Source organism: Scomber scombrus, chromosome 20 (assembly GCF_963691925.1).
Source record: "Scomber scombrus chromosome 20, fScoSco1.1, whole genome shotgun sequence".
Lineage (NCBI taxonomy): Eukaryota > Metazoa > Chordata > Actinopteri > Scombriformes > Scombridae > Scomber > Scomber scombrus.
Window position 1 is genome coordinate 20,811,403 of NC_084989.1, and position 25,701 is coordinate 20,837,103.

General features: G+C 41.0%; 1 protein-coding gene across 1 annotated transcript in view; it reads left to right on the plus strand.

Annotated features, from left to right (window-relative positions):
• tmem108 (transmembrane protein 108) overlaps positions 1-25,701 on the plus strand; it is a gene marked incomplete in the record, with an annotated part of 58,456 nt that overhangs the window by 23,657 nt on the left and 9,098 nt on the right. The window contains 1 exon segment of the mRNA XM_062441408.1: positions 14,149-14,232. Coding sequence (XP_062297392.1) covers positions 14,193-14,232 — 40 coding nt within the window.

Below are 25,701 nucleotides of genomic sequence, written 5' to 3' on the forward strand. Positions count from 1 at the left end.
ATAGTGTCCTTTGCCCACTTTCTAAAATTCTCATGATTTGGTATTACCCCAAAGATACCAACTTGGTGGCTTGGTGGTAATGTAACACTTAGAAACTTGGACAAATGACCAAAGATATCTGTCCAGTAATCATGAAGGCGAGGACAAGACCAAAACATGTGTGTCATGTCTGCTGGAGATAAATTACACCTGTTACAGGAGTCTGTGACATTAGGATATATTTTAGAAAGTTTAGAATTGGTAAAATAAGTGCGGTGAACCACCTTAAACTGTATTAAACTCAGCCTTGCACAAGAAGTACTCCCATTCACTCTGCTGAGTGCCTCCTCCCAGTCATTGTCAGCAATAGGGCAACCCAGCTCCTCCTCCCAGGTTTTTCTTATCTGATCAAGTGGGGTCTCTGTGAGCTGGGATATTGAAATATATATTCTGGAAATGAGGCCTTTTTGACTAGCAGGAATGTCTAAAATTGAATCGACAGCAGAATCAGGTGGGGAGTTTGGAAAGATTGAATTATTCAGCTTGGCAAAGTTACGGATCTGGAAATAACGAAAAAGATGTGACTGTGGGAGATTGAACCTTTCACAGAGTCTGCCAAAGCTATTAAAGGAATTATCAGTGTAGAGATCCCTTAGATTTGTAAGGCCTGCCCTTCGCCAAAAGGAGAAGGCTGCATCTACACTGGGGGGAAGAAAAAGGTGATTGTTGCAAATGGGGCTATGGTTGGATGCCCCCTTGAGTCCAAAAGTTAGTCTAAATTGAGACCAGATCCTTAAAGTAGTAATAACGATAGGGTTGGCTGTGTATTGGGTTGACTGAATGGGTAGCTTAGATGTGAGCAAAGCTAAAAGTGAAGTGGAGGGACATGAACTAGCCTCGATCTCACACCAATTTAGCGTCGGCGCCTGAACCCAAAGGATCATTTTTTGTATGTTGGCCGCCCAATAATAATTTCTCAAGTTTGGGAGCGCTAATCCACCAGCTGATCTGTCTCTTTGTAAAAACCCACGTTTGATCCTGGGGGGCCCATTTTTCCATATAAAGGAGGAGATCAATTTGTCAACTGTACTAAAGTATGATTTTGGCAAAAAAATGGGCAGACACTGAAAAAGATACAAAAAACGTGGGAGCACATTCATTTTTATACAATTTATCCTACCTGCAATTGTTAAATGCAGACCATTCCACTTTTCCAAATCTAGTTTAATCTGTTCCATTAAAGGTAGAAAATTATTTTTGTAAATGGCTGATAAATGTTGATAGATATTCACCCCTAAGTATCTAAAGGTGTTTCCAGACAGCTTAAAGGGAAGGTCTCCATCAGTAATGTGTGGGGTTGGGTTGTTTACCAAGAAACATTCACTTTTTGAGTAATTCAGTTTATAACCTGAAAAGGTTCCAAATGTATCTAATAGTTTGATTATGCGAGGGATCGTGGTTAATGGATCAGAAATAAACAACAATAAATCATCGGCATAAAGTGAAAGTATATGTTTGGTGCCACCTCTAGTAATCCCCTGATTATAGCTAGTTGATTTGAGTGCTATAGACAATGGTTCAATTGCCACAGCAAATAACAGGGGACTCAGGGGACACCCCTGACGAGTGGACCTGGAGAGTGTAAAGTATTGAGATCTCATTCCATTTGTATTCACTGAAGCTTTAGGTGAGGTATATAGTAACTTTATCCATGAGATGTATTTGGAACCCATACCAAATCTGTTTAGAACATCAAACAGGTACTCCCACTCCACCCTGTCAAATGCTTTCTCAGCATCTAGTGAGACCACCACTTCTGATGTCTCAACAGGAGCTGAGGATAAAAGGATATTAAGAAGTCTGCGAATATTTGAGAAGGAATGGCGATTTTTCATAAATCCGGTCTGGTCTGACGATATGATGTCCAGCAAAACAGGTTCCAATCTCAGTGCAAGTATTTTAGCTAGAATCTTATAGTCATTATTCAAGAGTGAGATAGGCCTGTAGGAGCCACACTCAACACTGTCTTTGTTTGGTTTCAACAATAAGGTTATGGAGGCCTCTGTGAGGGTTTTAGGTAAGGTTCCCTGATCCAAAGAGTCATTAAACATTTTAAGAAGAAGAGGGCTTAGTTTATCAATGAACTTTTTATAAAATTCTATCGGATATCCATCCGGGCCAGGGGCTTTGCTGCTTTGCATTAGTTTAATTGCATCAGTAATTTCACTAATTTTCAGAGGTTGATCCATATAACTTGCTTTGCCAGTAGCAATGGATGGGAATTCCAAATTATCAAGAAATTCTGTCCTATATGTGTCAGTGTTAAAAGCTTCAGAAGTGTATAGTTTAGAGTAGTAATTTGTAAAGGTATCATTGATGACAGACGGAAGCACTGTAATTTCTCCTGAAAAAGTTCTAATTTGTTTAATTTGTTGAGATGCTGTTCGACTCCTGAGCTGGTGAGCCAACAGCCGTCCTGCTTTCTCACCATGCTCATACAAAAGTCCGCGTGAGTGCAATAGTAGTTTTTCGGTCTCATGTGTTGTAAATAGATTATATTCCATTTGTAGATTTTGTCTGTCTTTTATAAGTTCTGGGGATGGTGATACTGATAGTTTATTATCCAGATGTTTAATACTTTCCATTAGCTGCTCTTGTTTTTGTTTTTTATATTTATTTATGCTCGCAGAGTACGATATAATCTCTCCCCGAATAACCACTTTAAATGTTTCCCAAAGCAAAGAAGGAGATATGGAATCTGAATCGTTATTTATAAGAAAATTATCAATTGCTGCAGAAATCATACAATTAAATGCATTATCGTTAAGCAGTGCAGAATTTAACCTCCAGGGAGGGCGTGTTTTTTGTAAGAGTGCAAAAGAAAGGTCAAGAAGTAGTGGTGCATGATCCGATATGACTAAGGCTGAGTATTCCGTGTGATTAACAGCTGGAAGGAAATCATTACTAATGAAAAAGTAATCTATTCGTGAGAAACTATTATGAACATGGGAATAAAATGAAAATTGCTTTTTATCAGGGAAGAGGAATCGCCATGGGTCCACACTTCCTATGTGGTTCATGAAAGATGAGAAGGCTTTGGCCATTTTAGATGGAGCGTGCTGTCTGGAGGAGGATCTGTCCAGAATCGGGTCCAATGCACAGTTAAGGTCACCCCCCAAAATTAATTTATAACAGCTCAAATCTGGAAGAGACGATATCAACTTTGTAACAAACGCTTCATCATCCCAATTGGGCGCATACAAGTTTACAAGAGTGACTGCTTCATTGTTAAGAGAGCCTGTAACTATAATGAATCGGCCTTGATTATCAGCTATTGTATTAGATGGGGTAAACTGAACTTTTTTATGGAATACAATAGCTGCACCCCGTGCTTTACTGCTAAAATTGGAGTGGAAACATTGACCAATCCATGATGCCCTCAATCTGTGATGATCTTTAGTGATCAGATGGGTCTCCTGTAGGAAAGCTACATCGGTTTTTAAGTGTCTTAAATGAGATACAATTCTGCCCCTCTTGACTGGGCTATTAAGGCCTTTAACATTCCAGGATACAAACCTCAGGCTTGCTCCTTTGTCTTTTATTATGTTACTCATATGTAATGGTCAGAGGTATGTAAAATAGTGACACTGCCTTGACATGAGAAGAGGAAAGCAGGGGAAGGGGAGGGAGAAAAAAAAAAAAAAAAAAAAAACACATATATACCAACAACTGTAGTGAGGACACAACTACCCACCCCCTCCCAATCACACACATAAGTATCCACCCACCCACCCATTCCCCTCCCAGAAAACCCCCCCATATTAAACTCTCAGAACGGAGAGTGTGCAACATGAATGCAACATCTAACATTCCTAAGCATGTTCTCAGAACTAGAACTAGCAGCAGGATTATCCAAAATATGCCACTTCCAGATGGCATGAGCTACTTCTCTACTACTTGAGTCAGGGGGCTCCTATTTAAAGTAATGAATTATGTGACGCTGAGAATTAACACCAAAATAAGATCGGTAGAGAGATAGTGGCCTAATAGGCATGTACCCTTTTATAGGCTATTATTAACGGCTTATTGTATGTATAAAGAATAACAAATTAAAACGATAGGTCTATGATAAGATAGGATCCAGGTCGTCACAAATCTTTAAAAAAAAAAAAAAAAAAAAAAAAAAAAAATACTTACAACAGCGCCTTATCAGTCCAAATTAACAGAAAATTCTAGCTTGCTGGCTGTAACAAACATCTCGGGATGAGACCGGTCTCTTCTCCATTGCAGCCTATTCGTCAGGGATGTTGACGCGCTGGTCATAGAAGTTCTGGGCTTTTTGAGGCGAATCGAAGTAGTAGTCCTGGTCATGGAATGAAACGTGAAGACGGGCCGGGTGCAGCAGGCGAAACTTTATTCCTTTCAGATACAGTGAATTTTTAATGGGATTAAATGACGCTCGTTGTTTGGTCAGTTCAGCACTGATATCCGGGTAGACTCTCAGTTCAGAATCACGGTAAGTCATCTTATGTTTCCTGGCCCATCTCAGGACTTTCTCTTTATCTTGGTAACGGAGAAATTTCACGATGAAGGCTCTCGGCTTCTCTGCATTAGGCCTACTGTCCCCCGATTTGCGGAAGGAGCGATGAGCTCTCTCTATCTCAGGGGGGCTATCAAAGACTTCGGAGCCAGTCACCGTCATCAGCAAGTCCGACATAAACGTAATCGGGTCCTGGCCCTTCTCACTCTCCTCGGGCACGTTGATAATTCTCAGATTCGAACGTCTGGATCTATTTTCGAGATCGTCAACTTTGTCCAGAAGTTTACCGCATTGAGATTGAAGCGTTTTGATGGTAGTCTCCATCTCGTTGATTTTCCCAAAGTTCTCCCCAGCCAAAACTTCTGTTTGAGTGAGACGGCCATTAAATGATGACACCTGTTGTCCCAGAGAGTCCACCGATGACCTAAGGGATTCTGTTGACTCGCGAATCAAAACTGCCACATCAGTCTTGAAGCTTTCACGCTGATCATTGAGTAGAGCCTCTAGGTCGCTTTTGGTAACCGGGCCGTCTTCATTTTTGCTAGCCCAGTCAGCAGCCTTGGCCATGTTAGCTAACTTAGCCGAAACGCTAGCTCGAGCTCCTTGTTTCTGCTTGCTCATTAGGCCTATTTCTTAATACTTTCATGTAAAGTATCTGTAAATGTCCAATTGCCAGTCAACCAAAAGAGAAGAAATGGGATATTAAGGTCGTTCAGCTTAAAAATATGAAAGTTTAGTCGGAGCCCCCTTTCGCACGTCTGCTCACTAACTCGTCATGCCGCGTGTCCCCCAAAAGCTCCTTTTTTAAACCTATTTTGCAGCGATGTTATTTCTTTATTTGATTGTGTTAACGGTTGTGACAAGTGTAGCCGGCGGGACGTGACGCGCTGTAGTTTCACGTTACTCTTCTTCATCAGCGAGCCGCTCGCAGTAGCAGTCAGTCAATTTACTCAGTCGAAAGGGGAACATGGGTCACATAAGGACAGAGAGGAGGAGAAGAAGAAGAAGAGAGGGATAGAGGGAGACGGAGATAGAGGGGAGGATATTTACGACGCAGACAGTGGCGGGGGTGAGCTGCATCCCAATGTCTGTCCCTTTACTGCCTGGCTCAATAACTCTCTCAGGAGAGAGGGAATGAGCTTGTGCAGAGTATTTGCAGGTATCACAGATCTTGAGCCTTTCCAGGTGTGTGTGCGTGCGTGCGTGCGTGCGTGCGTGTGTGTGTGTGTGCGTGTGTGTGTGTGCGTGTGTGCGTGTGTGTTTGTAGTGTCAATATAACAGAAAAGCCAAATATCACCCACTGGGGAGGTCTTATAGAGGAGAAATCCATCAAAGCAGATACAATGTTAGACATCATCAAACAGTTTATCTGTCTTTGCTGTTCAGTACATTGAAGTATTTTGGTGATAAAGCACTGTAATTGACCTTTTTTTGTTGTTTGCTGTCACCTCTATTTCAGTTTTTTGTTGATTTTTGTTTGTCATCTTCCCAGAATAACCCACTCCTTTTTTAAAAATGCATCAAACTAGGCTTTTTTTGGGATGAATGTTGCTATTTCGTCCAAAATGAGAAGTTTTTACTCTTTAATTCTTGTCACAAGTCTCCACTGTCTGCAAATATCACATCATTTGTGCACAGAAACACAACTAATAAAGTTTTCTTCTTTGTGCACTGTTGGTCTGTCAGGTCTGCCCGTCTTTCAATCAGTCCAATCGAGCACTTGTTATTCAGTCAGTGGTGTTCTCTTTCTAGTGATATAACAAGTCTATCACACGTCCCTCCCCGAGGCTCTGTTACCTGTCTCGCTCTTTGTTCCTGACCAGACCTGAGGTGTGTGTTACACCAAGCGAAAGCTGAAAGCTTGAAAGCTGAAAGCTGAAAGCACCCGCCTGCCCACCTCCACTGATTCACAATCCCTCACTGAATCTGTCACACAGTCTAAGTCTAAGGTCTTCTCTTGGTTTTAATGACCAGGTGTGATACAGTGGAGTCTGACACCTTCCCTCACGGTGTAGAAAGCATAGACAACTCGACTCCCTAAAGACTTGACTACAGAGAGACTTTGGATTCAAGTAGGACTTAAGTTAACTTAGTCAGTTCCCAGTTAATTGAGACCAGATCAGACTCGATTCAATGACTGAAACTCAACCTCATACCCGAGATTTTGAACGAAGTCTGACTTAAGTCACAATTTGCAGACTTGACAGTCAAACTTAATAAGACTTAGACTACTTGAGACTTTACTTTGACTTAACTCCTCTCAGACTAGTTTTAAATTCAGTTTAGTTTATTTTGCACCAAAAATTATGAAGAACAAATAATATACAGTGCAGGTAAAGGACTCTAAAGAAATCTTTAAATTACGTGGGTACTATTCGGTTCAATACGTAAGAGAGAATAAATGGAAGTGGAGTATCTCTGTTTCTTCATGGTGGCAATGGATTTAAAATTAGAGATGATCTCTCTCTGAAGTAAGACAAAGTTCAAGTGGAATCTGTTTTGTAGAGCTCTCCAGTCGATGTCTATAGTAGATAAATGTTATTGTTGGTGTTATTCATCGCCCATTTGACTCTAATGACTCTTTGACTTGAATGAAAGTTTAACTACCTGAAGACTTTGGTCAAGATGTAACCTGACATGTTTAATACTTGACTCAACAAATGTTTAACTTGAGACTAATACTTGAGACTTGGGTTGGTCTACAAAATTGATTTGGCCCCTTACAGACTTGATATTTGGACTTGAATTGGACTTAACCCTTCTGACAACAGCTGTTAACTCAAAAATGAAGAACACTTTAATTTAAATGAAACCTATTGACCATAATTTCCAAAAATTTGTGTAAAACTTTTGATAATAAGTTGGAATGAAGTTGGCTGACACAGAATTGGGTGATAATCTTTACCTTATGAAACCAAAGTCAAACCAAACTGGGTACATTTTGACCTGGGTGGACAAAAGTTGCATGGTTGACTTGAACCTTAATTTGGATTTGACTTGAGACTGAAGTCAAAAAAATGACTCTATTAAAACTTAACACCTGCTACTTGCAATCGGGTTGGATCTCAAAAATGAAGACTTTAAACTTGTGGTAATCTACTATAGCCTCTTGACTTCACTTGAGAACTGACTGCAAAAACTTCAGTTTCTGACGCAAAAAACAGCTGAACAGGAAGCAGAGACTATAAAAACTTTCTGCTTATAAATGGAGTCTGTGGCAGCTGTGTCTGTCTCATATGTGTTCACACACCCACAGATCAGCCTTTGGACACAATTCCTCTGATGAATTGCTTGTAGTCACTGTAGCTAGCTGTAAGTGCGTGTTGAGTAATGAAGAGGCCGGTGAAGCTGCTCCACTCCTCCTCAGTTTGCCCCCTCTTTAAACACAGGTGCTCTACTCTTTCTGAGTGGGAGTTAGAGGCTCATTCATTCATCCTGCGAGAGCTACCGCCAGTTTTAATCTTCATTGTTGATCTGATGTGAGTGTGAAGCTGACATTCGGTATGTTTTGGCATGTGTGACGATGATAAGAGAAGGCGTCAAAGTTGGCTGCAGGAGCAAAAAGCAATCCCACTGACATCTGCGATCCCAGAGAGACTTAACCCAATACGGGGAACAGTAGGTTCCTGCTTCTGCACTGTGCTCCATCGCCTTGCATTTAATGACTATTGACAGGCGTATCATCTTGACTGCTGCACTCTCCTTATTGCTCAGTTCTGACATATAGAATATGTTAACTCGGGGAGGAGTGTAGCCAAGAGGGAGGAAACGTGGATAAGAGCTGACAGCTGGCTCACTGCGCACATCAGATATATCAGTATAAGCATGATGAAGGCATTGAAGACATGAAGTTGTAAAGCTTGGAGGCACTTTATCTTGAAGTGAGTTATATTGAACTGTTTCACAGCTGGATATATGTTAAGTGATGCTTTGTGCATAAAATAGGACATTCATGCAGCTCTTTTTAGGTCTCATTCTCTATTTGGGAGAAGTTGAAGAAGCCATTGAAGAGATGCAGATTTTGCAGATCATGTAACTGTAGATCTTACTTGACAACCTGTACATGTGTGTCACTCTCATCCGAGCTTGTTTTCGCACTTTTCTGTCAAATTTTTTTTGTCGCTATGATAAAAAATGACAGATGTTGGTGATGGTTCAGAGGTTTAATCAGGTTACTGTGGTCCAGTTTTGAGTATGAAACACTTCAATCACCAGCAGGGATGAAAAGATGGCTTTGAAAAGTTTATATTTTCGCTCTCTCGTGGAGGACGGCGGCTTCAGTATTCTCAGCTTTAACAAAAGATCACAAGGATGACCCAGATTTTCTTTGAAATATAAAATAAAAGATCGCTCCTCAAACCAATACCCAACTATATCTACTTCTGTGCTGTCTGTCTATATGCCCGACACTGTTTTTGGCAAAATATGGAAGAAAATGTGAAGAAGGATACAAAAAAATTTGAATGGTAGGTTTCATAATAACCATTAAAACCACCAATCAACATTAACCCAGCTGTACAAAACAATACATCAAATTTCAGGCTTAAATACTGTTGTTTAGGGTGTTTTCATTGCTTTCAAATGCCAAAACAGTACAAATTTGACTTGAACAGTATATAATGTTTAAAGAAACAATAGCAAGTTAAAGCCTACATGAAAGTAGTGTGTAAAAGCGTGTTCGTCACATATTTCTTGTTGTTATGTAACCAAGCGAGGTATCCTAGTGACTGGCTCGAGCAGGGTGATGTGTCTTCCTCCTGCAGCTATGGTCAGAGTGAACTGCATGCTGGGAGCCTAATGTTCTTTTAATGGCTTGTGTGTTGCTGTACTGTTGGGGGGGGGGAGGGCCTGGAGAAAGGGGAGGAGAAGGGGAGGGTGGGGAAGGCGATGCTGCTGATTGATAACCCGCGCAGCCTCCGCCAGCCTTCATGATGCAGCACCAGCAACTCATCCTGACAGGTTCACCATCCAGGGCCACGACTGACAGCACTCACACATACAGCACAGCTCAGCGCAGCACAGCACAGTGACTCAGCAATATGGCTGCTTTTCAGGGATGTAAGGATTTTAAAAAAGAAAAAAAAAGCTACCTGGAAACCTTCTTGCTCCTTGCATTCAATTTAAGCTTGTTGTTGCATCGAATCGATACTCCTAATCATTCAGTTGGTGTGTGTATCCTGGCTGAACAATTAAGTTATCAGAGCCACACACACACACACACACACACACACACACACACACACACACACACACACACACACACACACACACACACACACACAGGTCAGCTACAGTCCCTCTATTGAGCTTATGTTTGAGTCACAGGCACTGGTTTCTAACCCCCTCCACCCCCACCAACCGCTGGTGAAATACGGTCTCATAACAGGATTGTTCATCGTCGTAATCAGTAATCAGCTTGCCTGTTTCACAATAAGCCACGGTCTGGTGCCAAGCAATGTTGGTTTGTCGGGTGTTTTTTTGCAAGGTCACCGAGATGGTAAAAACCTTACTCCTCCTGAGTCACCGCCGCAATCCACAATCTTAGCGCAGGAAGCACGTGGACAGAGCGAGACCCGAGCGACGACATTATCAGGGGCCGCTCGCTGATTTCCATCAAAGGGTAAAACAACATCAAAGGGAAAAAGTTTGGACGCCCTCTGTGTGTGGGCACGTCCCCTGGGTCACAGCGACAGGGCGGGCCTGAGGGAAGTACTGTATGTTTCACACGAGTTGCAATGTAGCGATAAACACTTCGAGATTGTATCGTGAGCCTGATTCCACTGCTTTGATGCCATGAGCTCAGAAGTGATGTAACCAGCTTTTTATATGTGTAGCCGTAGATCCTGTAATCAAACTGCAAGTCTGTTGTTAATAAAATAAATTTTTAATGAATGACTTTCATTTAAAAAATAGTCGTAGGTTCAGTTGCAGACCCATTTCTTCTCACTCTTTACTTCTGCTGTCTTGAATCTGTCCAATTACTTCACACCTTCACTCCTCTCTTTGTTCTGTACCACCTTGCTCAGACAGAATCTGGCAGAAAGCTTCATAACATAGAGCCAAACCAAAGCGTGAGCATGTGGCATCAAAACTGGAGGGAGAGAAGCATCAGCTGTGATTGGAGGTCTAGTTATCAGTTGACTGGGAGAGCACAACACTGTAGTTCACACAGTCGTCGTCGACTCCCACACTTCCCTTCCCACCTCCTCCTCCTCCTCCTTCTCCTCCTCCTCCTCGTCTCTCGTTATGGAAAAGCTTTCAGTCTGCAGCCGATGTGGGCAAGCAGCCAGCCTGCTGCCACAGCCCCTTATACATGACCGCAGAATAGAGGGAAGTCCAAAATTAAAAGCATTGTTATCCCTGCGGCCAGTGGCCACAGAGAGATGGAGTGACAGGCTTATTTCATTGTGGCGTCTCGGGTGACCTTGGCTTTGGCCTCCAGTCTGCGGCCCCCCCTCCAGACACAATATTCAGAGCTGCAGTCTGGGACCTTCGGGGACCGGCTCCTGTCAGCAGGAGAGCAAACACAAAGCTTGTACCGAATCCAAGGGACAAGCAGATTGCTACTTGAATTCTCACTCTGCCGATGGTGAGTGAGATTTTTCGTACTGTAAGTCCAACTGTCCTTTTTTCTTTTTAATTCAATTTTGTTTCAGCCCCAAAATGTCCTTGTGAATGGATCTGAATATAATGTACTATTAGGGTTGCCATGGTGATGGCTGCCGTCTGTGTGCATGTCAGTTGCCATGCACCTTTTTTTTTTCCCCCTCTCCAATAAAAAGCTTGGATGCCATGTGCAAAGTGCTGAGCTGACACTGGACAGAAAACAGTATGTGAATGTTTACTGCTGTTTCTGTTACATTTGGTGTTTGATGGAGTTTTTTGTTTCTATTTTTATTGTTTTTGTTAATATTCAAGAAAAATATACAAAACATTTCCTCCGCTTCACGATGCACTGCAGTACTTGTCACTGCTGCCTTTTAATGGTTGACCCAGGGACCATGTCGATAGCTATGTGCCTCCTCCATTTCACAAGTAATTGCCTTCTTTTCACCTGCCAGCGAGAAACTTTGCAATTGCATTAGCTCAAGCTGTGAATGAAGTTCCTCTTTTCCAGGTCGAACAGGCTTTTTGTCACCGTGGGCAAAAAAAATACAAGGGAGGATGTTGGTGGGCGAGGAAGTACAAGGTGCTGCTGGTGGAAGTTGTCAGGTCTCTGCACCGGTGGGCGAATGTCAACAGCTGCCACCGAACCTCTCTCGTTCTGTCTGAGGTGTTTTATTGTTTGGTAGGGTCTACTCTGACTGTCACCCTGTGTTATCTTTCACCTGCACGTGCTGAACTATGATTCAGCTCCCCAGCAGAAGCCCTGAGCAGGCTTTCTTATGTACATGCAGCTTTGCCTCTTTTCTCCAAAGAAAACTTGCACTGCTCTGTGATAACAAGAATAAATGAAACACACCACGTCACTATCCTTACCCCTTCCTTCTCTCCCTCCCTCCCTCCAACATCCATCTTCCAAACCCAGTCTCACCCCTCGTGCCCTGTGAATTAAAGAGCGTGACTATGAGCCTGCACTGGCCTGGCAGCACTGATGAAGTGTAATCACCGTGGAGAGGCTCAGCTGCTCTCTTCACACCCTGCCATTGAGCTCATTAGGCCAGCAACATGACGCTTAAGAAAATTAAAGCACGGGGGAATGAGTGGAGCTGTAATGGCACAAGGTCGCTGGTGCCATCAGTGGATGCGGGGATGGGGATGGGCTTTTTGAGATGCTAGCTAGTGTCATTTCTTCAGATCTGAAGCTTGCGAGGAAAAACTCATTTTCTACAGCTTGATAGTGTATTCTTGCAGCCTCATCTCTTTTGCAATTACTCACACTATATTACGACCGGGCGCGCGCCATTATAGTCAAAGATGTGAGTAAAGGGCGGTAAAGAAGATGCGAGTGTCTCTGTTTCCGTTCTCAACTCACACTCAGAAAAAGAACAAAACTGTGTGCGTATGTCATCTAAAAAGGTTGTCTTGATAGCAAGTTTGGTTTTCAATTCATTTTTATTCTTTAATTTCTATGAAAGTGGAGCCAGGAGAGTTTTTCCTATTCATCGATTGATTGGTAGAGAGATAGATAGGTAGGTAGTCTTACAAGTTCCGCTTAAAAAACTCATCTTAAAATCTTAATTATTGAGTATTGTTACAGTTTATCACATTCATGTTTCTATTAATGACCCATTATGTTAGTCTAAGTTTGCAAAACCTGCACCAGTCCAAACCTCTACTGTAACTGCATGGACGTTACCTTTGCTACTGTAGTAATATAAATATACCCAATTCAACACATTTAATATCAGTCAGGTATCTCCAATATTTTCTACCTTGAGCTTATTGCTTACTTGCAGCTTTATTTACTCAACAAAGTTTTCAATTATACCTAAATATTCAGTGTTTTACAGCTTACAAGCATTGAAAGGTTGCCACAATAGGCTGCAATATAAACAGGATGACTCAGATGCGGTTTGTGTGTTGTCTCCTCTCAGTCTCCAGAGCGGGGTTGCATTTATGAGAAATGAAGCTTTATGAAAAGGACCAGTACCCCGTGCTTTTGTTGTTGTGTGTGTGTGTGTGTGTGTGTGTGTGTGTGTGTGTGTGTGTGTGTGTGTGTGTGTGTGTGTGTGTGTGTCCCTCTCATCTCACACGTCTCTTGCAGAAACACAGGTCACCCTGCAACCAGACCTCTCTTCCTGGGGGGGGGGGGGGGGGGTTTGCAAATCCAATTTCACATGCACACTCACAACATACAGTATTATTCATGCAGGTAGGGTGAAAAGGTGTGTGTGTGCGTGTGTATGTGTATGTGTGCGTGTGCTTCGTAATGGTTTCTTTAGAGGGTACGTGTCTGTTTGTGTGGTTAGTTTGGGGTGAGTAGCGTGGGCACATGTGTTGCCCAAGGGCATTTCCACAAGGTAGGCCAACATGCAACACATGCACCCACTCTAGTAGGGGATGGTGTGTGTGTGTGTGTGTGTGTGTGTGTGTGTGTGTGTGTGTGTGTGTGTGTGTGTGTGTGTGTGTGTGTGTGTGTGTGTGTGTGTGTGTGTCCTTTTATTTTGCAGAAGGCCATCAGTGAGTCATTCTCCCAAAGAGCACCCTTGGGTACTTGTCTCCCTGGCACACACACACACACACACACACACTGGCTCCCTCAGAACAAGGCTTACTGGTCAATGTTTAATGCTCCATAATTGGTTTTACTGACCAGCACAGCCTGCAGGATGCCAATGCTGATTTGAAGCAGCAGCAGCAGCTGAGGCTGACCACCACGGCCCCCCCCCGCTTTGGTCTTTTAGTTGTGAAATGTTAATTAGCTGTAATTCATATTATCCACTGTGAAAGGTGTTACTGTTTTCTGGCCGTCATTACAAGGGTTAAACTGTCAAGGTTAAGCCACACAGTCTGGTTCACAATCCCGTCTTCCCTTTTTTTTTTTAGGTTACTGCTCTTCTTAAATATGATACACTAGCCTATATAATCATAATATATCACAGTGACACTTGACCATGACTTGAATGTGATTTTGATAGCAGAGAGTTTCATCTTACCTCTTTTTTTTCTTCTTCTTTTTTTACTAGAGAATCATGAGCACTGTGGAGGAGGAGCCGGATCACATGATACCATGAAGACAAGCCTGCAGGTCCTGCGCTGCCAGCTGCTGAGTGAGTGGACCCAAGGGGGGGGGCAAAGGTGGGGGGTTGAGGGAGGGAGGGAACGAAGGGTCAAGGGCGAGGGCATCATCAGGGTGTATCTCCATATTATGTAAGAGTTACAGATAAGCATGAAAGCCTGCATCTTATGTTAAAACAGCATGTAAAAATCAATAGAAGTGCACTGTCATAACGTTTAACCCTGTAAAGGCTGAACCATTCTTTCAAACTGGAATGTTTATTGGACCTTAAAAATTAAATAAATAACAATTTGCATATATGGGTTTTATTTGGTATCATATTTGATACATCTGGAAGTTTTTACGGTTTATTTTTCATAGCATGTTTTTTCTTTAACAAACAAAAACATATGAATACAATGTTGTTTAAAGCCCTTATACTGTAGGTCCTGACAGATGTACAGATAAATGACCTTCTATACCTGCTGTGTCTCATTTGATACACACATTTTCAACAGGAATTAATATAATAAAATAAACTACAATATATTTAGTAATTCAACACTGCATTGGTTTATCTGTGCACTACATGTATCTGATCTTATACATTAAGTTTCTCAGGGGGGAAATGATCACACTGATGATGTAGAGCTCTCTAAAACTCAAATATGGTTCACTTGGCATTATAGGGTTAAATTAAGGCAGTTTTTTTCTAATGAAAAGTTGTCATTTTGCCAAACTCATAAAGCGTTCTCCTTGGTATATTAACAAAAAACTCCTGTTTTTTAATAAAAATGAGAGCCTTCATGGGTTTATTGATAAATATTGGTTATCTTAAGTGCAAATATATAACCTTTTTTTCTGTATGTCAGCATTAAATACAGACGATTTACAGGTTATAAAGAGAAACTTTGGATAGATGGTGGGAAAGTAAGGCTGCAAAATACGTATGACATGGAAAATATGACAATTTGGTGATATTTTAAATAGGCAGTGACTCTAGGTGGTCTTAATCCAACAATGGGTGAGGGTAGAGATCACTGGGTGTTTGTTAGAGGAGGAAATTATGAATCATTTTCACTTTGATTTCAGTTTTGGTCAGTTCAAGGATTCTGTGATGACTGTATTCACCTCTTATCTTTTGTAACTTTTCTGGTGAATAGACTTTTAATCAGGCTGTTATGTGCTTTATGTCACGTATGATTCAGTCTGTGATTCAGTACAGTAAGTTCAGAGCTCTAATTCATCAGATTTCCTGCATAAATTGTCCCTCCTTCTGTACTTCCTGTGCTTAGGTAATGAGAAACAGGTTGACGCCATTAGTCATGCAAATCGTTGCATAATCCCACTGTGATTTTACCAGGGTGTTATTTGTCTCCATGATATTAGCATGTACAGAACACCTTGAGTTTTTATGCTACCTTCACAGCATATAAGATGGACAGTGTGCATAGACATTATAGCACTATAGTCATTACATTTTGAGATCATTTACCTTGAGCAAACGCCCTTTGGTTGACATGGAACATCCATCTTTACCTTTTTTTCAGCCACTTTTGTTTCATTAAGCCCCAAATCTCCCTGCTATAACTTATAATATGGATGTTGTTGATAGTTTTAAGCCAGAAACCAGTAGTTACAGTAACTCCCATATGACCTGATCACAGCATAAGCGTGAAGAGATGGCAGACAGCAGAGGATCATTTAAAAAAAATCATGAATATGTAGTGAGTATGTTTATTGATAAGAAATGGAGATACTCCCCTAGGATAACTTCAGCATCCAGTTTTGGAGGATTAGCTTGAAAGGATTTTGGTGTCTTTGCCATGTACATTTTAACTTGTTGGAGCATTAAACACATTAGATCTATAACATGTTAATATGGGAGTTTAAGTATTTTTAAGCCAGAAACCAGTAGATACAGTAACTCCCATATGACATGATCACAGCATAAGAGTGAAGTTATCATCATCATCATCTTTCTGGTGTCTGAATCAGTTTGAGAAGATATTTATTGTTGTGAGAGATGGCAGACAGCAGAAGGGAACATCTGTGGTTTGTCATATTTTAAGTCATGAAATTGATGGAAATACTTCCCCTTGGATAACTTCAGCATCCAGCTTTGGAAGATTAGCTTGAAAGGATTTGGTGTCTTGGCCGTGTTAACTTGTTGGAGCATGAAACAAATTAGATCTATAACTTGTTAATAAGTGAGTTTAACCCTTTACATACTGTTCATATTCTGACTCATAATTAGTCTCTACACCAATTCACATTCATAAATTCCCCATCAGTTATTAATAAATGCTTGATTAATCCTTCTGTTTGATTAATCTTATGGAAAAAAGACATTAACAGTCACTATTTTATAGAACATGAATAAATGTAATGTAATAAACACAGGTCAAATTTGTACATTTGCATACATAAAAATGTGTGTCAGCTGCACAAAATTAAATTTTTCTATACTGTGGGTCACATTAGGAAAAGTCCAGCTAAAAGAAATGTGTATAAGGTGTTTTTACAGCTCGCCAATTTGACCCTGAACAGTATGTAAGGGTGAATGTTGTTACATTTGGACAGGTTGCCTCCAGTCCTTATGTTAGGCTAATATAACCATTACCTGGCTGTAGCTTCAGTTTTAGTGTGCAGACATTGAAGTGGTCAATCTTCTCACCAATAAGGCAGTCTAGCTGTATTTTCTTAGTGGCTCGTCTGTGTGTGTGTGTGTGTGAATGAAAAACTATTCCTTTATTGTTGGTCACACTGTGAAATGCCTTTAGGGAACCTTTTAGTTTGTCGACATCAGACACCGTATTCCTTTAGTTCTTGTTACTTCTCTTCAAGTGTGGGCTGCTTTAAATTCAGAAGGTAGGATCAAGGCTGTGGGTGGATGTACAAAGCTCTGGCAGGCCGCTGCCGCCGAATGTCACATGAATATGGAGCACGGTGGGTCCAGACTGGGACTCGCCAGGCTCCTCGACAGTTAGCTAAACAGGCTGATGATATCTGGTATGCACCCCGAGCTCTAACTCAGGGGCAGCGGAGCCAAAGGCTGTCTCTGACAAATCTGCCTCAATCCCTCAGAAGTGATAAACTTGGACTGGACTGCTGTGAGCGAAGTGCTTTAAGCTGTAGCGGAGGTGGACTGAGGTCACATTGCAGTGGTTTAATCTAAAGAGGAGGGAGAGTCTGAGTCGAAGCTGCAGATGAGCTTTGAACAGAGTTAATATTAATACTATATTAAAGAGCCTCCTTTTTTTTGATTTTGTAAAGCCAGTCTTTGAAAACCTTTCTTTTCTTTTCTTTTGTGTGTGTTGGAAATCAAGTTGAGCCCTCCTGAGTTACATGGTGCAGAGCTGAAAGGCCCACCTGAGATTTTTATTTTTATTTTTTTTTTGGTCTGTGCAGTTCAGAGACATTTTTCATTGCTCTCTCTGGACCGGCCATCTGCAGGAGACAGATGTGCCTCAGCATCCTTATAGGCTGCAGGCAAGAGAAGAGAGAAGAGATGCTGCAGATATAAAAAAGAACTGAGACGGATGATCCTGCATCATGATACTCAACCTCCTCTGGCCACTCTCATTGTTAATCTGTTCTTTGCATTTTAGTCAGAAAATGTAGCGGTGACATAACTTATACATGAAATAATAGAAAGCGCTCACTGTTTATGTCTAGGAAATTAAGTTTTTGTCTGACAGCTCAGTCTTCAAAGCAAGACCTGACAAGTAAGACAATTGCTTCCAGCTGTCTCCTCTCCCAAGGTGCAAATTTTATTTTGAAGTGAGCTTCCTAACAAAACAAAAACAAAAAAAAAATCACTTGACAGACCTGTTTGTGTGAAGTATAAATGAGCACACAAGGCATGAGAAGTCTTGCCAATCAGATTTCGATATGTCTTGTATGATTATAGGGTGTAGTTTGAACAGCGTGTGGTCATTTAACACCTTCAACTCCAATGAAATTCTCTGTAAAAGAAAAAGAAAGTATCCGTGACTTTTATGGAGTTGTATAACCGCGTCACTGCAATTCAGTGCTCGCCACCAGAATCTAGAAAACTTCCTGTTTAATGTTTCTCCTTCCTGTCTGATCTGTTTCTGCTGTCACCATCGCTGTAGCTAAATCATTACCCCAGTAAACACCACAAGGACTCTTTGTTGTTCTTGTTTTGGCATTCTCCCTTGGCCTGATTTCTCCGATAAACACGTCTCTGTTCAAAGCTGCCATAACCTGACAAACAATTTGTGGAGCATTCAAACAGGAAGCCATTATCCTGTTGCGAAAAGCTTTGCCGCTTATCTCTAGGCTCACATCTGTAGAGCTTTCCCCCGCTCCACCTCTCCGCCACTCCGCCCATCCAGGACCTCCTCCAGGACGGTCCCAGCGGTCCACAGGATGTGCCCTATCTATCTGTCCCCCCGCCCCCCCATGGGGCAGACGCTCTACCCAGAATGGCAGACGAACACACCCAGTAGCAAAACCAAAGGAATTTGTCTGTTTGTGCTACTGTGAAGATGAAGCTCTATTTATAAGCACATAGACTGTATAGCTGTATTTCATAATTATCTGAGTCTGCGCTTGCATAACGAGAAGGGAAAACATCACCAAAGAGGAAGGAAAGACATTTATGGGGGTGAAATAGATGATGAGACTTGCTGCCACCTGATTCATCCAGTTTTCATAGCTTGACTCTGAGATTTACACACATTATTTATATAAACATGAGTGTTTCATGTACTGTTAGCTCCTACTAGCTAAACACAAAGATCTAGAGAGATTTACACCTTTTTTGTAGTTTCATTTAGTAAGAGGAAGACAATTAGCAGTTGTGAAGATAAAAGCAGTGTCCAATTAGCTCATGTGCTTCCACAGGCTCCAGACATGTTAAAATTAAAAGGGCTGTTCCCAACAAATTTAAAGTGGTGACGGCTTATCTGATCACATCTCCATGACTCATTCGTCTTTAGGTATTACCAGAAGTTACAAAGTGGGTGCAGATCATGCCCCCTTTCATTTATTTATTTATATAAAAGGCCAACACACATTAAAAATGTTCTGTAAATGTACCATTGATAGTCAGTTTGCTGAGTTTTCAACTGCAGTACTTTGGCAAAATGCTCTGAAACCAGTGAGTTGATGGTTAAAGGTTGCACACAGAAGACAATAAGATGCAATAAAGATGAAAGCAACAAAATGTGCACACAAGCCATGCAGAGAAACAGGAAAATGCAAAATCTTAGTATAATAATACAGCAATAATATCTATAATTTGGCACTTGTAGCCCTGCAGGCAAGACAAGGCAATGAACACATGCAAGCAATGCTGATTATAATCATTTTTTAGATATAATCAGACATGCAGAGCAACAATTAGCAATAAGATGTAAATAAAATAATGTTAATGTTGAAGAAAATGTCAAAAATATATGCAGTTACAAGTTGGTAAAGAGGTTATAGCATACACCAAACACAAAAGACGTGCATGGGTTGTAGATACGTCATAAATACCCAAGCCGTGCAAAGCTGACCATCTGTTAACAGGACATGATGAGATAAGTTAACAGCATGTTAGCCAGTAACGGAGTGGGAGGAGAAGTGGCCAATCTTACCAAAACCACCACAGTTAATGGTCAAATTAAGTTACTTGTTTCTTGTTTTTTTTCCAGCCAGTGAATAAGCTTTTAAAAAATTGCTATCTTGATTGCTGCAGGGTTTTGGCTCATGATTCATCAAATAGCAGGAGCATTTGTGTGTGTGTGTGTGTGTGTGTGTGTGTGTGTGTGTGTGTGTGTGTGTGTGTGTGTGTGTGTGTATGTGTATGTGTATGTGTGTGTGTGTGTGTGTGTGTGTGTGTGTGTGTGTGTGTGTGTGTGTGTGTGTTGTATGGATAAAAAAAGCAATAGAAAAGCAGAAATGAACACTTCAGAATATTTCAAATTTCAATCATTCAATTTACATCCCAGGGGCGCTCAGCGGTCTTAATTTAGGCTCTGAGGGGATTTACTATGTTGAAAATCAGAAGGAGGTGTACTATAATCATTTAGTAACAGTAAAACATAATTGTGGGCAGTAATAGTAGTGATGGAAATAGTAGTAGCATTACTGATAGGCGTAGTAGTCACAGTGGTTTTAACATTAGTAGTATCATTTACAGGGAAAAAAACAGCAAAAAAGAAAAAGAAAGAAAAATAGAAAATAAAATGTTGTTTAAGATGTTTAAAATCAAGTTTTTTTAAATGTCCAAAAGGTATAAGTACGTTTATTTTCCATGAGTCAGGTGTGCAAAAGCTAAAAGTAGTTTTTACTTACTATTAGTACTGTAGAGGTAATACAAAAGAAGGGCGTTTTAAGGGAAATATACATTTTTCATTCCTTCCAAATGTCCCCAAATTTGGATTTCCATTACAAATATTTCATAAATGATACATTAGAGTAGTATAATAAGTAGTCATAGTGCAAACAGTAGTGGTAGTAGTTTTAGGGATAGTAGTAGCAGCAGTATATATGGTATTGATAGTTGTAATACTGATAGTTACACTAATGGTTGTAGTGGTAGTAGTATTAGAGCTACTAACAGCACTGTAGAAGTACTAGTAGTGGTTAGGGTTGTATAAGTGTTGTCAAGTCTAATTGTATGTATATATACTAAAGCGTCAAATCACAATAGAAGTTATATATCAGGCTACTTTTCATGTCGAACCAGTCTAGACCGTACTCTGGCCCTGCTGAAGTCAGTCGGGGCTGATAGTGCTCTGTCCAGGCGTGATAATCCAATCTTACCAGCAGTTAGTCAGACAGCTCGCCAGTTGGCCCGCTGATAAAGGGTTTTGTCCGCCTGAAGCTGATGGATCTGATCTGTTTCTCTGTCACGCTCTGACAGCACGTCAAAGCTTAAAATTAAAGGCTCGGAATACCTTCAACAAAACTCTCCTTTCTTCTTTTTTTAAAATATGATGATTACTTTGATTTGGGTCTGTCAGCCTTTATCCTCGAAAAAGTGAGATATGGATTCATTTTTGTAGTAGGGAGCCTAACCGTGGTGTGTGTGTGTGTGTGTGTGTGTGTGTGTGTGTGTGTGTGTGTTTGTGTGTGTGTGTGTGTGTGTCTGATGTTATAAAGACTTATTGGTATTCTGATGGACGCTGTAGATAAAGCCTTCTTCATTTGCCCCAGGGGGATTTAAGGGGGTATCCCACGGAGGTTTGTCCACCACTCTGGAGAGGTTGTGATTAGCATAAATGAGCTTAAATGTGATCCGTGGAAGACTGGCTAGGTTGGTGAGGAGGACATCCTTAATTATTGGTTATGGTTCAATACCCAGACTCTTCTAAAGTGGCAGTTATGCATGTTATTCCCTTCAGATAATGAAGTGGACATACAGTAATTCAACCCTAATATATGGTTCCCCAATGGCATCACTGAGATACTGAATTGCCTGATAAAAACCAAACCAAGGGCAAACTAGTCTCAGTGGATGTTTAATATTGATGTACATCAGCGCAGCACACCACAGCCGAAAAATGTTGGTTTTCCCAGTAAATTGAATGTGATTTATCTGTTTGAAGCCAGTAATGATTTGCTTCTTGGTGTGAATTTAAAAGAAGCAACAAAGCTACAGAGTAAACTGTCAGCTCTGGTTTGGACCAAATAAAGAGAATTTTAGTCATAATTGCACATTTTGTTGTCACAATTTGATAGCCTACAGTACGTGGAGGATTATTATTTTTGTTCTGAGTTTCCCTCTTGAAAGAATTTATAGTAAATTCAGCTTGAAAATATAAAAGATCCTCTACTTTCATTTTATTTTTGGTGCAGTGTGTAAGACTTGGTGGCGTCTAGCAGAACAGACTTGGCAGAAATGGAATATATGTTCATAAATATCTTTTAATTAGTGTATAATCAGCTAAAAATAAGAATAATCGTGTTTTTGTTAGTATAGAATGAGCCCTTTATGTCCACATGATGGATTTATAAAGAGAACTGGATACAGCGTCGGAGGCGGGGCCCCGTTCATTCCTATGAAAACTGCTCAGGGGCCCATAAAGGCAAAAAAATGTTCTTCCTCTTCCACATCATTGGGCCCATAGAACAAGCGGACTTGTGACTTCAGCTGGCCGAGTCGGCTATTTTCAGTTTAGCCCTCTGGCTATCTTGAATGAGGATAAAATGAGTTAATCGTGCAGCTCTTCTGGGCATTCGAAGTGTGATCGGATAGTAAAACCAGTCATTTTGCTCAAAAAAATGTATCCACTGATTTACAGACGTCTCTTTCACAATGTACGTCTATGAGAAGAAGTATTTTTGGGCCAAATAGCATCACATGATGTAATTAAACAGTTAGGCTCCTATGTCAAATTGGCTTCAAAGTGCAGCGCTCCTCCTGGGGGAGCTTAATCTACATAGGGTGAAGGCCTTTTGGGTTTTTCATGAGTTTCACAGTCACCGTAGGTTCTCATACACACTTGGAAGAGGAGGATGAGTGGAGGGGTATTTAGCTGGTTGGCACTAAATCTACAATATAGACAGTTTAGATTGTTACTGGATTGTTCTTTGATCTTATGCCTAATGTACAGGACGCTCTAAAACAAGTCGCAGTTTCCTTCATTTATGCATATGACATTGGCCAGATTTTCAGTAGATGCATGCATTTTATGACTGGCTTTTTCCCCGTCATGCAGTGAGATGACAGGTCAGTAACAATTCAGAACTACAAGCCTGAGAAAACATCACAAGAATCTGTATTGATTGATGATTTTTTTTTTTTTTTGCAGCTTCTATTTTTGGCTTCCAATTCATATAGTGCCACTGCCAGCTGTCCACTGATGATGCGGCACAACCGGCCACGCTCAGGCATTTGCTTAACAGGCAGATTGTTGCCACGCATTTGAGCCGCATCGTTCTCCATTGCACGTAGGATGAGGTGACCCCTATAAAAAAAAAAAAGATAAATATCCCACCATCCGCAGAGAGCAGCCCAAGCTAGTGCATGAGCGCCGATAGCTTGCATACCTCACACTAAGTGCTCCCGTATGATTGATTGAGCTAGAAGATTAATGACGCATTGCTCAGGAATGAAGTCTTAACTTTATGAGTGGATCCATGGAAAGATTTGTTTTTTTAAACCACAAAAAAAAAACTGGAGAATTTCATCTGCATGAATAAATGTAATGTTGTTTTTCCATCTCACCGGTGTAACTTTAGATTCAGTGACATCGGCCCCACGTCGGTTGACATTGAGTCTAATCGTGAATGATTGGTGGGACAAAGCCTGCGTTGGATCAGTGCGCAGCAACCTGCTTTGCAACATGATTTATTGATGTCCCTGATGGCATCAATGGAGGACTTGAACGAATGTCACCAGCTTCCTGTGCATTCAAAAGAGCCTTAAATCAGCAGGTTTCCTGCATAAATCGCCCCTCCCTCCATATATCCTGAGCTTAGTTAATGGCAAACAGGTGCACGCCATTAGTCAAATAAATGGGAGGCTTAATCTCAGTGTAATTTTATCAGGGCGTTGTTTGTCTCCGTGATATTAGCATGCGCTATTCTGAGATGATCAGCTGGGTGATATAGATAGTGAAGGCAACAGGTTGGTGTGAGTGATAACAGTGTTGAGTGGACTGTGGTTCGTCCTTCAAAGCATATAAGTGAAGGATGAGGATAAAAACCTTCGATTCAATGTCGCCACTTGAATCTAGTCACATCGATTGTGTCCTTTTCTTTGTCCCCTTTGATAAAAAAAAGATTCAGAAAACTCGCCTCCTCAGTCCTTCACTCATGAAAATAGTGTGACTCTTATTGTAGGTGGGGGGGGGTTTTCTACGCTCTTAGAAACTATAACGTCAGGCTTAAAACAGCCAACAGGCAAAATGGTGAAAAAATCATGCTGAGTGGACGAGTGTTGCTGAGCAAGACAAATGTTTCACAAAGCACCTCCTGTATCCTCCTATCTCTCACACCTTAGTTTCTAATGAATGACCTTTCGGTTCTCGCTCTAATGTGTCTAATCCAACCTTTTTTTGCTTTTGTCCGTGTCTCATCACTGATGAAACACCCACACACGTCCCGTCCTTCTCTTCACATGTTGCACCACCTGCCTGACCTTGCCACTCTTCCCCTTCTTTTTTTCTCCTCCATCTAATTTTCTCATGTTCTTCTCGATGCTTTGACTCCATAATGGATGTTCATAAAGCTCAGTTCACTTCTCGAGCCTTTTCAATCATTTCTCTTGTTAATTCACTCCGTGTGCCTGCGCCACGTGTCTTTGTGAAGGCAGGAGCTCTCCGTCTGCGTTCAACCCGCTTACGCTCTCACTCCATCAGCCGGACGCACAAGCCGTTGTGACAAATTACATCCATTTGCCTCGCTGTAAAAACACACAGAAACACGTGTAACAACCCCCCCCACACACACACACACACACACACAAGCATGTATAGAAAGTCAGCAATGTAACATATACTGTAAAGGTCAAAATAAGGATGCACACGTAGCAGAGGTGCCACAATGTTGGATTATGCTGCATATGGATATTTACAGTACTCAGAAATCAACTCAAGACCTTATATATTATACATCATTATATCGGTGCTCCTGTTTTTTTCTAAACTTGGCCTTTTTTAGCCTAGTTTCTTCTGTATATCTAGCTGAGCAACTCCACATGGAGCTTCAGAGGATAAACAGACACAAATCTGCTACAGAAGTAAAGCAAAATTGTTTAAAACCAGTAAAATGATGTGGCGCTCATCCTCGCATTTACAAAACTAAAGAAAACTTTTTCTTTTTTACCACACATAATTAGCTCAACACGAGATTTCTCACACCATCAATATGCAATCAATGTTAGCTCATTCAGGATGTATTATATTTGGAAGATCAGAAGATGGGAAAATCCAGCAGTTTCCTGAGGTTATAGGGGTTTATTTTTTCTCTTTAAAAAAAAAACTCACAAAATTCACACCTGAAAATGCGACAACTTTCATAAAAATGATAAAAGTCCATATGCATACTACCTTGCTTAGACACACAACTAGTACATCATATATCTGTCAGTATACATTTGTGTACCTGATGAAGCTCAAACAGACTGAAATGTTGTTATCCCAGCAGTAAGAGACATTATTCAAGATTCTTTTTTTTTAATAAAGTCGCACCACATGATTCATTTTTCATCCAAAGCTACTATATGAGTATGCCAACTCTATTCTGCCCCCCCGAAGTCACACACTGAAGCTCTAAACGCAGGTCAAATTGATCACCAAAGCTTTCATAACAGCGCCGAACAAACATTTATACAATTCATTTAACAGCCGTAAGCACGTTCTGTGCAAAACTATCCACCATCTGCTCGCAGGTGTCTGACCTTATCGCTAGATGCTAATAGTTAATTATACCAGTGAGCTAACAGAGATATACTCTGTCGGGATGATGAGGATTTTCCACAGATTACTTTTCTGATTTGTGCAGTTGAACGTCCTCGTGTTATCTCTTGACTGTTTTCTGATCCCTGCAATGTGTATGC